The sequence below is a fragment of the Xiphias gladius genome, chromosome 10 (assembly GCF_016859285.1).
Source record: "Xiphias gladius isolate SHS-SW01 ecotype Sanya breed wild chromosome 10, ASM1685928v1, whole genome shotgun sequence".
Taxonomy (NCBI): Eukaryota; Metazoa; Chordata; class Actinopteri; order Istiophoriformes; family Xiphiidae; genus Xiphias; species Xiphias gladius.
Window position 1 is genome coordinate 27,454,370 of NC_053409.1, and position 12,768 is coordinate 27,467,137.

General features: G+C 41.1%; 1 protein-coding gene and 1 long non-coding RNA gene across 2 annotated transcripts; both read left to right on the forward strand.

Annotated features, from left to right (window-relative positions):
* The first annotated feature begins 1,269 nt into the window (after positions 1 to 1,269).
* LOC120795637 lies at positions 1,270 to 2,068 on the forward strand. The gene is made up of 3 exons (XR_005708263.1): positions 1,270 to 1,323; positions 1,823 to 1,885; positions 2,011 to 2,068. It is a non-coding gene; the product is annotated as an uncharacterized LOC120795637 (long non-coding RNA).
* Positions 2,069 to 3,060: 992 nt separating this feature from the next.
* Positions 3,061 to 12,046, forward strand: LOC120795506 (heavy metal-binding protein HIP-like). The gene is made up of 11 exons (XM_040137452.1): positions 3,061 to 3,082; positions 3,165 to 3,248; positions 3,330 to 3,392; positions 3,483 to 3,545; positions 4,008 to 4,070; positions 5,200 to 5,262; positions 5,872 to 5,934; positions 7,717 to 7,779; positions 7,892 to 7,954; positions 8,542 to 8,670; positions 10,225 to 12,046. The coding sequence occupies exons 1-11, from the start codon at positions 3,061 to 3,063 to the stop codon at positions 10,503 to 10,505; spliced, it is 957 nt and encodes a 318-aa protein (XP_039993386.1). The 3' UTR covers positions 10,506 to 12,046.
* The last annotated feature ends 722 nt before the right edge of the window (positions 12,047 to 12,768 follow it).

Sequence of the window (12,768 nt, forward strand, 5' to 3'; positions counted from 1 at the left end):
TATTACTGTAACATAATTTTTATATTCCTATATTTAAGTAGACATTACTTTGTGATGATTTTGTCTTTTCAGTTCAGTCTGTTCAACTTTCCCTGATGGGGTCCAGACTGACAGACAGCAATATCACTACTACAGGTACAGTTATATTAACACTTTTATTAATGATTTCATTAATACAGGTATAAATTCTTGATTCATCAGATTGATTGGTCGTATATACTGTTTTCTCTTCAGAGATGTTCAGCAGACTGAGTGTCAATGAGGAACGACTGGAAAATCTGAAGACAGAAAACACAGGTAACCCTCTGAAAGTTTAAAACTAACTCTGGCTTTAAATCTGTTAAAAATAACACTGAAGTTTCTGTAAAGTAACAAAAAGTTTGGACCAAAGTCAAACACGTTACTCAAAGGAGAAATATGTTTGAAAGTTAAAAATTTAGAGATTCTTTCAGACTGAAACTGCAGAGGATCCAATAAGGTTCCCTGAGGAACTCCTTCATAAACATGAATGAACCCCGATCTCTCACACGAGGGTTCTTCGCAGAACTGGCTGATCTTCTGAACTGATTTCATATAATAACCCACTGAAATGAACTTTTTAACTAGAAATTACATTCTTTAACTAATTATAATGCACATTATTACTGTAACATAATTTTTACATTCTTATATTTACGTAGACATTACTTTGTGATGATTCTGTCTTTTCAGTTCAGTCTGTTCAACTTTCCCTGATGGGGTCCAGACTGACAGACAGCAATATCACTACTACAGGTACAGTTATATTAACACTTTTATTTTATGATTTCATTAATACAGGTATAAATTCTTGATTCATCAGATTGATTGGTCGTATTTACTTTTTTCTCTTCAGAGTTGTTCAGCAGACTGAGTGTCACTGAGAAACAACTGGAAGATCTGAAGACAGAAAACAAAGGTAACCCTCTGAAGGTTTAACACTAACAGGTAGTTTATATTAATGCGTTTTTTAAAAACAACACTACAGGTAGGTATATTTACTTTATTATTGTTGTTGTTATTATTATTATCATCACTTAATGTATAAATGTAAAAAATAAATAATAAATTAGATTTCTTCAGCAGCTGTGGATGTTAGAATGAGATCCACTGAGATGCACCTAGAACAGCTGGAAACTAACACTGCAGGTAACATAATCAACTCAATTCAGTGTTACTTTTAATTAAAACATTAATGAAAACATTAAATTAAATATGAATCATCAATCATTTCCTGTTCAGGTCTGGAAGTCAGATTGAGTGTTAGTGAGAAACAGCTGCAAGAACTGAACACAGAAAACACAGGTACATTTTTGGCTGAGTCACTTACTTCTTATTACTATTTTTATTTGGCTTTAACTGTCTGGCTTTAAATCTGTTAAAAATAACAAACATTTCTGTAAAGTAACAGAAAATTTGGACCAAAGTCAACCACATTTAAATCTCTCAAAATTTAGAGATTCTTTCAGACTGAAACTGTGGAGGATCCAATAAGGTTCCCTGAAGAACTCCTTCATAAACATCAATGAACCCTGATGGTTCTTGTAGGAACCTCCAAACAATATGAGGGTTCCTCAGAGAATTTGCTTATCCTCCGAGCTGATTTTACATCTGTTTACCACAACAACTATCTAAATATATAAATAAAAATGAAACAATAGAAATCTTTAGTACATGTTTTATTATTCTGTATAAATCACATGTCAATCCAAATTTATTCTTCGAAGTCAACTTAAAGTTGTGATTAAAATTATTCTGACTGTGATGATTGTGTTTTAAAGTTTGTGATTTATTTTGTTTTCAGTTCAGTCTGTTCAACTTTCTTTGATTGAATCCAGACTGACTGACATCAACAACACTACTGCGGGTACAGTTATATCTACTTTATTATTATTATTATGACTGATGTGTTATATATCTGGTTGATATGAGCTTTACCAAGTCGTTCAAAACTAGAGTGTATATAAATAAATCTGATTGTTGTTGGATCAGCTTTGGAGGTCAGACTAAGATCCACCGAGACACATCTTGAACAACTGGAGTATCACACTGCAGGTAACATCAACTGCAATAGATTATCAATAGTTAATTTGGCTTAATTTAAATGATTAAATTTAATTATAACTTTGTTTTGGTCCATTTTATGAAAGGGGATAATATTAACATGAATCATTTCTTGTTAAGGTCTGGAATTCAGACTGAGCGTAAGTGAGAAACAGCTTGAGGAACTGAAGACAGAAAACACAGTTTTGTTTTTGACTGAGTCACTTCTCATTACCATTTTTATTAATATATTATTGTCATAAATTAAGTATGTGAAGGAACTCTACCTGATGTTGCCAGCACCAGGATAAATGGGGGAACACTGCTGTTATCGTGCTGCTAGCCTGGTTTCTGACCTCTGAATTGCTCTAAACAGAATAATATTTTACTCTTTTAATGAGGCTACAGTTTCCTGACTTAAACAAAAACACACTGCATTACCATATTAAAAGCTAGAATGTTCTCAATCTGCAACCACATGATCTGCAGTTATTTTATTTTGCTGTGGAAATCTGTTTGTTATTAAAGCATCAGATAAATGTTGGAGTGAAAATGTTACAGAAATATGTTTTTCCACAGTAACATTCACAACTGAAACATGAAAACAGCCTGATATAGAATTATTTTTTATTTACTTATTAGTTGTAAATCCAGCATGTATTGAAGCTCCATTGCATTGTCAATAGAAAACAGTTAAAGTAATTTTTTTTTTTGGTTGTGTTTTTACAACAGCACAAAACTAGATAACAGAAATAAAACCTGAGTGACAGGAGAGGTCGAGAGGCCACAGACTTTACAACTAAAAAAAACAGGAAAAGCTACAAAATGTGGCCCAAGAATACAGTTCATCAAAAACAAGCATACACAGAATTGAAATAATAAAAACCACAGAGGACCCCAGGAGGTTCCCTGAGGAACACCTTAAATAAAGATATTATGAACTTTGATGGGACCCTAAGGGAAACTCAAACATGGAGGATTTTCAAGTAACTTTTTCTCATGAGAACTGAGGTGGATCTGTGTGAGTCTCAGAGGAAGCTGAGATGTTCTGCAGATTATTAAAGTTTGATGTGTTAAAATGAAAAGTTAAACACCGATTTCAGCCCGTGAAGCCGAGCTGTCAGCTGTGACTCTTAGACTGAACGTCACTGAGGAGCAGGTGGATGAGCTGAGGAAGCACAACACAGGTGACATCAGTTAGATCACGTATGTTCACTGGTATCATGTTTGCTGTGTGGATTATAATGTGATCTCTGGCATGTTTTCAGTCGGAGCTGCACAGCTGGTTTCTGTTTCTGACAGAGTGACTACAGCTCAGAGGGAGACTGAAGGTAACGTCACATCTTTATTTTAATATTTCTATATTTTTTTCGTTCTCAATATAAATTAAAATAGCTTACATCAGAGTTATTTCCTGCCAGTGCTGCAGGTCCGGCTGAGAGCTGGTGAGGCCACAGTGAACGAGCTGAAGGCGAAGAGCGAAGGTAAACTCAGAACCATAACTATCTCGGCTGGAGTTCTTAAAGGTTCTCTGTTGAGTTTTAGACCTCTAGCAGCTATGGAGCATGCGCAAAGATGCAATACACAGTCCAACCAATGGTTTCACATTATTCCAGTGAACAGCAGATGGCAGTAACATGCCAAGATATGCTGCACTGTGCTAATAAACGCAGAGAGGAAGAGTGGTAATTAGTAAACCTGGATGAAAACAATGCTGAATTTAAAATACTTCCAAATTTGGCTTTGAAAAGAAAGACACAACACTGAATGTAAATATAAATTTTGTTTGTTTAGAAAAAAAAATTCACATGGCAGCATCAGTGTATATATTCTTTATAAATTCATGATGTAGCCGGCTGGGTGTCTGTAGAAGAACATGGCTCCACTAACAGCTGGTTATTTCATAATCTGGAAAAACATTAGTGTTATCTGTTTCCTCTCTGCAGCTCAGTCTGCTCTGCTGACACAAATCAACTCCAGATTAGAAACTGCTGAGAGCCAGAACGCAGGTGAGTCCATCACCTGGACACACTGACTGTCTCCTACGAACAAGTCCTGTGACGTATCTGGTTCCTCTGAGCCTCAGAGCTCCACTGTTTCCAGAAACTATTAAAAACCCATCAGTGAGTCACACTGTCGCTCTGGGTGACATGTTCCTTCATCACCATGAACACAACCACTGTAGTTTATCTTCACTCAGTCCCCCACACACACCGTCCTGCTGCCACAAATACACACTACAGCACCCGATGTGGAAATAGTCCCCAAAAAGTCACTGTTTCCTCCTGTTTGTCTGATTAAAACTACGGTGAGCAGCTGTTTGAGGAAAATGACTGAAACTTTTTAAAAGTGAAACTTTATATCTGTGAGATGATTTAAAGATTTACGTCTTCAGTAGGAACCAATGAGCTCAGAGCAGAGAGAGACAGACAGAGGAGGGAAGGTGCTGAGAGACGGACTCTCTGTTGGTTTGAGTCTCAACATGGGATTTGATGACAAGAATAAAAATACAGAATAGCACCAGAATTGGAGCTTATAATATGAAGAGACGCACTGAATTTAAACAGGAAATTACAAATAAAGATTTCCTCTGATGTACATCCTGTTCTTTCTTGTTGAAATTATATTAATAATACTTCGTCTGCTTTTACCTTATTGATCATCTTGCTCAACCACAACTAACACCGCGCCTTTTTTTTCCACAAGTTATTCATTGAATTTTCAAACAAATGATTTAGATCAGCAGAAGAAAGAAAAATTAGATACATGCAAAATAAGAGTTAGATTTCTATAGTTACTAAAAAAAGTTTATAGTTATGAAATGTGGTTCAGACGTTCATGGTCCCCTCAGGATGAACAGTAATGACTCTGACGATCGCCTGACTTTTCATCTAGCGCCATCATCAGGTCAAAGTTTTAATGTGTCCAACACTTTGGTTTATGATCCAATACCTGCAGATTGAGTGACGTTCCCATCAGCCTCAGCTGACAGTGTTTACTGATAACTAGCTCTTAGCTAATCTTAGCTAAAGTAAGATGGTGAACATCAGTTTCTCCTCTGTATCTGTGATGGCCGACCGAGGCAGAAACATCTGTGTGAAATAATCACCTGGTGTCTTTCCTCTGTTGATCCCCCAGGTTTCCAGATCAGACTGACAGCAGGAGACAGTCTGATCAGTGAGCTGCAGACCAACACTACAGGTCAGATTTTTATTTTAAACTTTGCATTCTCAGCATGAGCCTGCAGTGTTTTTATCCTGCTGTCTGAAACCTGAAGGAGACAATGAATCTGCTGTTTAAACTGTGTCAGATCTGATCATCAGACTGAACGACAGCCAAAAACACCTGCAGCAGATTATTACTCAACACACAGATACAATAAAACTTGTCCTCTGTTAGTTATTGAATTATCTGATGTAATAATAACCTGAAATACTAAACACGTTTCAGATAAAATAGAGCATATATTTTATTTATACATTTAAATAAATAGATGATACAGGTTACACATCAGATGGATTGAATTTTTATTTTATTTTCATTTTGCTGAGGTGTAGACATCCTGTGCTCTTAGTCTTTGGACTAACAAAGAATCTGACTGTGTTTTTCCAACATCTGCAGCTTCTGGTAGTTCGTCTAATCCTTTGGATATTTGTGCATCGAGTTGTTTCCCATTTATCTCTAATATACAGTGTAGAGAATCCTTAATCAGGAGACCATCAGGACTCCGACTCGATTCAACACAAAGCGGCTGAATATCACACTGGACTGAGTGCAGATTTAATACCTACCTTTTCTGGTTGGTTTCAGTTTTAGAGAGACGACTGAGTGACTCCGACAGTCTGATGATGGAGCTGCACACTGAGCACTCAGGTGATTTACCTTGAACGATCCGATGTTTCACATTTTAACTTCCTCACACTGACAGAAGGTCTTCATTGCGATCTGAATGTGATCACTGTTACTATTGCGCTCTGATAACTGATGAGGTTCAGGCAACTCTGAATGTGACCAGAAACTTGGTTTACAAGAAAACTCCACAGAGAGCATTAGGTTTAGAGCTGGAAATGGCTAGCTTAGCTTAGCATAAAGACTGGAATCTAGCCTGGCTTTAAGTTCCTCTAAAGCTGATGACTTGTATCTTGTTTGTTTAACCAGTTTGTTTCCCCCGGCATCCAGTTTTTATGCTAAGCTAAGCTCTGTACTGAAAACAGGCGTGAGACCGAGATCCATCTGAAGACCAGAAGGCTGAAGTGTTCCTGTAAACCAAACTGCTGGATGGACGATAGTCTTGGCATGCTAACATTCTAACATTAGCATTAATCAGCAGCATTAAGGCCCAGTCGCAGCAGAAAATGTCTCTTTGGTGTTTGTAAAATATTTGTTTCCAGAGTCTCGGCGGTTTAGTGACAGTAACCGCTCCCAGTGAACTACTGTAGCTTCTGAGCTAAGTGCTAACTCGCTAGCCGGCCAGGCTAACGCTGGTCAGTCACTAGATCTCTCTGAGCTCTTGTCTCTTTTCCTTCCACCGCTGTTTTCTCTCCTCTTGACAGTTTGTTCACATTTCCATTCAATAAAGAGCTGGAAAACAAAGCTCTGCGAGCTAACAAGTTTGCTAACAGTGAGTTACCGAATGTGTTAGCTTAGCTCGGTTTCTAACAGGACACTTAGTCTCCACGGTTTATATAAAGCAGGATCAGTCTAACGTCCTGTGATAAACCATGGGTCTTTGGTGCAGCAGTTTATTCTCTGAGAGAGCTGCTTCAGTTAAACCGGCTAAACAGCTTCCTCCAGTCTTCTGGTGGGAATTACGGTTCTCTGAGGGCAGCTGGATCTTACAGGTCCCTTAGTCTCTGAGGATCTACCGCAGCAGCGGGGGCCAGCCCGACCGACTGCCTGTCATTCGGGTGCGCATGAGAGCGTGCTGCATGCGTGTTCTGGGACTGGCCTTACTGGCCAGTCACAACCGCGTTTCAACCCTGTTTCAGGTTTTAGTCCAGGGCAGACTTTGTGGCTGGCCATGAAATTTGGGCACAACAATAAAAAGAACAGCTCTCACAAAGTACGACCTGGTTCCCCTCGTTCGTACCGAAGAGCCGTTGAAAAGGATCGGATCGTTTGCGAACGTAACATCACTACTCCAGTCTGGACTCCGTCCCCGGGGGACAGGGGTCAGGGCTCAGCTCCGTCAGGATGGTTTGTTGTTGGTCAAAGGGACGAATTTTTGAGTCAGGGTTTGTCAGAGTTGAACTAAACCTGTGGATCGACTTCACCCCTGCGAGTGAATTCACTGATCGTGGTGATTCTATTGGAATGAATTGGAATGAATTGAAACTGCTGCTGTGACTGGACCTTTAAACTGCTCCAAAGTGCTGGACATATTAAATCTTTGACCTGATGGTGGCGCTAGATGAAAAGTCAGAGGATCATCACAGTGATCCCAGTTCATCCTGAGGGGAACATGAACGTCTGATCCACATTTCATCACAGTCAGTCCAGCAGTTGTAGATGTTTCAGTCTTGACCGAAGTGAAGGACTGGCCGACCGACTGAGAGTCTGCTCCAGTTTTAGCAGCTCCTTCACAATAAAAGATCATCAGTCTGTAGTAAACACATCAGCCTCAGCTCTTGAGTGCATTTCCTGTTTCCTCTTTAGAGCTGAAGGTCAGACTGAGAGTTGGTGAGAAACAGTTGGAAGATCTGAAGGCACAAAACACAGGTAGCACTCTGAAGGTTTCACTCTGAGAGAGATTTATATTAATGAGTTTTTAAAAGGCTGAACAGACAGAAAACCAAAATAGTTGACTGTGTTTTTGTCTAAACTCTTTCAGTTTTGAGCTTCAGAGTGAATGTGACTGACGACCGTCTGCAGCAGATCATAAACACTACCTCAGGTTTGGACCTCACTCATTATTTTTACAACTATACAGAAATTTTAGCCTCCAAGAAACATGTTTCACAGAACACAGTAATTTGAATTAAATGTACAACCACCCGTCTGCTGAGGGAAATGCTTCATGCTCCTGTTTTAAAATGCTCCTTCAGTGTGGGAGTTAAAAATCCCCGAACACAAACACAGAAAATAAGAAAATGCGGACCTCAGCACATCAGCATGTCCCCTCGGGCTTTAGTACATTCGAGAGAAGATTTATTTTAAAAAGATTCATTTAAAAGGTTCAGTCTGACTTTTTAATCAATAATGAATTATTTCAAACGTTTAAGCGTCTAAACCAAAAACATGTTGCTGGATTGTTGTTTGTTCCTGCATATTTCCATCATAACTCCCCTCAGTAATTAATAGATTGATAAACTGTCAGCTTTTTCCATTATCACCCCAACTTTCTGTTCTGCCTCAGCAGATAGAAACTGGTGATTAGAGAGAAAATGACTCCCTGATCTAAAAAACTCCATTTAAATGTGACTGGATTCTGATCTGATGTATTTATGTTGTAAGCGACGGTGTAAAACCTGGTTTTTCCAGATGAGCCGAAGGTGGCGTTTTCAGCCGGTCTGACTGATTCAGGAGCAGTTGGACCTTTTGATAAAGAGACGACTCTGACCTTTTCTAAAACCATCAGCAACATCGGCCGAGCCTACAACCAGACTACAGGTAAACAAGATCCCAGCATCTGTTTTTTTATTCCGAGACCAGACTTGTGGTTGATTACAAATTAATTGTTAAAGGGCCATTCCTTTGTTTGCTTGCATTCTGTATAGAGTCAAAGAGTTTGAGTTATAGATGAGAAATCGTTTGTTTGTTGTCTCATCGTACCTGAAAATATCTGCCCGTTTTGCCGTCGTTTTAAAAAATGTTTTAGTTCAGTTTGAGAATGATGTGTGTGTGAGGGAGAACTGATTAATGAGTTAACTGGCTTCAGGAGGAGAAAACAGATTTACCTTATGAACACGATAACACCGCAGGTACTCCATATTGAGCAGATGATATGCTTCGGTTTCGTGTTGTCGTGGAGATCGTGGCGAGGTCAAGGCGATCCAGGTGCCTCTGGTTCAACCAAGAGCTACTCAACGGTTCTCAGTGTTGTCTGGAGAGAAGAGATCTGGAGCCTTCACTTTTACTCCTTCTCATGAACAGAAGAACAAAAGCTCTTTATTAAACTTTCTATGATTTAAAAAATAAAAATGTCCGAGCTGCAGTGTGTGTGTATGAGGATGGTTCAGTGTAGATTACAGATAACTGCAGCATAGAACCCTGATCACACACCCTCTGAGACGTGTTTGAGTCGTTAGCTGAAGCAGTATGGACTGTTGACCGTATCTGATATGAACATTTGATAGGATGTCACTCTGCTTTTTCTTTATCAGTGGTGCAACCAAAAACTAGAACATCTGCATTTCCTGAAGAAAATGCGTTCGATGCTGCATCCGCTGGCGTCGCTTCTGGTGACCGATGCCTAAAAAAGGATGTTATCGTAGTTAGAGCGAAAGTATTGGTCAAATGAAACATCGATAAGCGGCCACACGGTGGCGCTATCGCAATATCAGTCTCTTCAGCGTCATCCGCTGAATCCACAGAGACCAGAATTTTTCTTCTGCACCTTACAACATTTTGCAATAATTGGTAGCTCATTCTCAACACATGGTGGCGCTGTCGCTACCGTTTCAGAGTATGTGAAGCACTGAAGTAATGGAAAGCTGTTCACCAAGTTTCAGTCTTGTGGCCTTTATGGCTTTTGAGATATCCATCATGTTTCGCTCATTTCCGTAACAGAAAATCTGCACCGAGAGTCGGAGCGTGTAGGTCGCGCCTGGAAGAAACGGGAAGAACAATGATAGTTCTCTCTGTGACCATCAGACGGCCAAAACTGCACAAATCCAACCGGCACCTTGGTCCTGTGCGAACTGCTGGCTCATTTGAAGGGGGAAATAAGCTGTGATGCAGGAACGGGACGGTTGTCCTCTGCCAGACGCAGCTTTATGACACAGAGTGTTTGATCTGTTTTCACAGTAAATGAAATTTGAACCTGGGAGGAAGTTAAGAGCCTCCCTGCTCTCCCAGATAATATTCGTCCAGTCCAGATGATCCAAACGCTGCAGCTCCTTTCTGCTCTCTGCCGCGGATTCCTGGATATTTTGCTGCGGTGTTCCTTTTGCCCCTTTTCGGGGAACGGACAAGGTAAACGATTGTTGTGTGTTTGTCCCTCAGGTGTGTTCACGGCTCCTGTCAGAGGCGTTTACTTCTTCAGCTTTACGGCTGCGGATTACCTGAAGGGCTACATGGGTCTCTACCTGTACAGGAACAACCAGCCACTCATCTTCAACCTGGCCCTGAATGACCACGGCGGCTACGCCTCCACGTCAAACAGCGTGGCTCTGCGGCTGGAGGAGGGCGACAGAGTCCGCCTCAGTCTGCCGGCCAGCTACCGGCTCTACGACGACTCCCGAAACTTCAGCGTCTTCTCAGGATTCCTGCTCTTCCCGCTCTGACAGTCCCAGGGTAGGGGTACGAGTGAGACGTCCCCCCAGCAATAAGCTGTCCTTTCAGTTATCGGGCTGGAACAAGAAGGCTGGACTTTTGTTTTGGTAGGGTGGGTGATTTCCTGTGGTTTGGACCAGAATGAATAGAGGAAAATAATGAAAAACCACGGCGGTGTTTGCATCTCTGAGGCGGATCCACTGTTTCTGTGAGAGATCTGAGTCTGAACTGAACCAACAGGAGCAATGGCCGAGATGACGTGTCAGGACGATCCAATTCAGAACGTTATTGTTCCTCTTTCTAAAACTTCATCTCAGAGCTCATATTTCGGCATCGCGTCGACCGACGGCTCCACAGAACCACGAGACTCTTTCTGAGTTCCGGTTCCTTCGTGACTTCGGAAACAGCAGCTGAGAAACGATGTCGCCTCAGGGTCCATTTAGTGGCTCGTCTGGAGCTTTCGATCTCACCGTCAGCGGTGGAACAAATTTTCAGGTTTTCACTCAACTAAAAGTAGCAATACATGAAAAATACTCAACTACACGTACGACTTTAGTAAAATCAAAGTACACAGTGTGCAGTAAAATGTCTCCTGCGACGGATACAGTCCAGACCATAAGTATTTGGACAGTTGCACATGCTCTGTTCTTCAGCCTTAATTTGACTCAGTCTACATCCCTGTGAACATTTAGTGCCCAAATTTTAGGGGTTCAAAAGTAAAGGTATTAGTTAAAGGTATTCAGTCCGCTGGTTTAATCTGTATTTTATGAACTTAATGTCGAATTTTGCACTAAAAACGAACTAGTAACTGCAGCTGTCAGACAAAAGCACTGCAGTAAAAAGTACAGTATTTACTCTGAAATGTTGAAAGTAACTCAAAATGGTACTCAAGTACGGGGCTTGAGTAAATGTACTTAGCTACTTTCCCCCACTGTAGACCACAGTCCCAGCTCTCACCTGAGACTCGGTCATTGTTTAAACCAGTAACCGTCCTTTCGATCGTGGCATTGTTGCAGAAAAAAGGCCTCGTGGAAGTCAAAGCTTCTGTTTCCACGCTCTCGAAGCAGCGGTCTGGGACAGACAGAGCGCTCTGTCAGGCCGTTATGTAGAGGATTTCCTCAGCGACCGCTCACCCAAAACCTTCAGTCGACACTGCACGCAGGAGAAGTTTGGGATCGATCTGATGAGCGGTTGATGAGAAAATCGAAGGACGGATTAAAACTAATCTGGCAGAAAACCCTGATAATAATAATAATAATAAATGTGGTTGTGATATTACTATTGACTAACAAATTAACTGAGGAAAAACACACATAGAAAATTAAAATGAGTTATAAAGAGTCCGGTCTAGACCTGCGCTACATGAAAAGTGCCCTGACTTTAACCTCTGCTATTGATTTGGCTGCTATATAAATAAAACTGAATTGAATTGAATTGACTTGTAACTAAAGGAAGAAAACAATAAAAGCAGCAGTAAATTCTGTTAATCAACTCTAACCTGATTAGTCTGCGACAGACCACAGGTAGAGGCCTCTTCAGGCTCAGGATGATTTTGTAGGAATGACGACTGTGGCTGTTGGTGTTTTGTGATCCATTCCTGATTTGCATTATACACACACACACACACACACACACACACACACACACACACAGCTAAGGTTTATTTTCTGAATAAACAGAAATGACTGTAGAGCTGCTGCTGTGGTTCCTGCTTCCACACGTAGTTTTAATCCAGTTATACTGTTACGATATGTCAATATTACACCGAAGCCAGCCGCTCTGTTTACACTCCCATCAGATCAGCCGACCAATCAAACACATGCGTGTTGGGGCTTCGCCATCCGGCTCCTCGTCCCCTCTGAGGCCCCGGTCACACCTGGCATGAACATGCGTCTCGGGTGACCGCCTGCGGTCGGATCTCACCTCCCCGCTCATCGTTTCTGGTTCCGGAGACCGAAAGCATTGTTGTTTTTAACCAGCAGGAGGCAGCATTGCACTTCCTGTGCCCGGTCAGCCACAAATTCAAAGAAGAAGAAGAAATCGACAGACTGGCTCTACTCTTGACGTGTTCCCGACAAAGCAACTCACCCAAGATCTAATTTACCTCTGCGGGCTTCTGAACTTATCAGACGTCGTGGACAAAACCAGCTGATGCGATTTTGAGAACCAACTTCATGAGTACGAATGATGACGTCAGTTGAGTAGATCGTCCTTCGGTGTGGCCCCGGACACATTAGTGTTCACACTGCCGAAAGAACGTGGTCCAGATGCGGT

Excerpts from the sequence above, each read along its gene's own strand:
- LOC120795506 (XM_040137452.1), top strand. The coding sequence starts at position 3,061 with ATGAGAACTGAGGTGGATCTGT. Across the intron at positions 3,083-3,164 it reads GAGAACTGAGGTGGATCTGT|CCCGTGAAGCCGAGCTGTCA; the intron begins GTGAGTCTCAGA and ends CACCGATTTCAG. Across the intron at positions 4,071-5,199 it reads TGCTGAGAGCCAGAACGCAG|GTTTCCAGATCAGACTGACA; the intron begins GTGAGTCCATCA and ends TTGATCCCCCAG.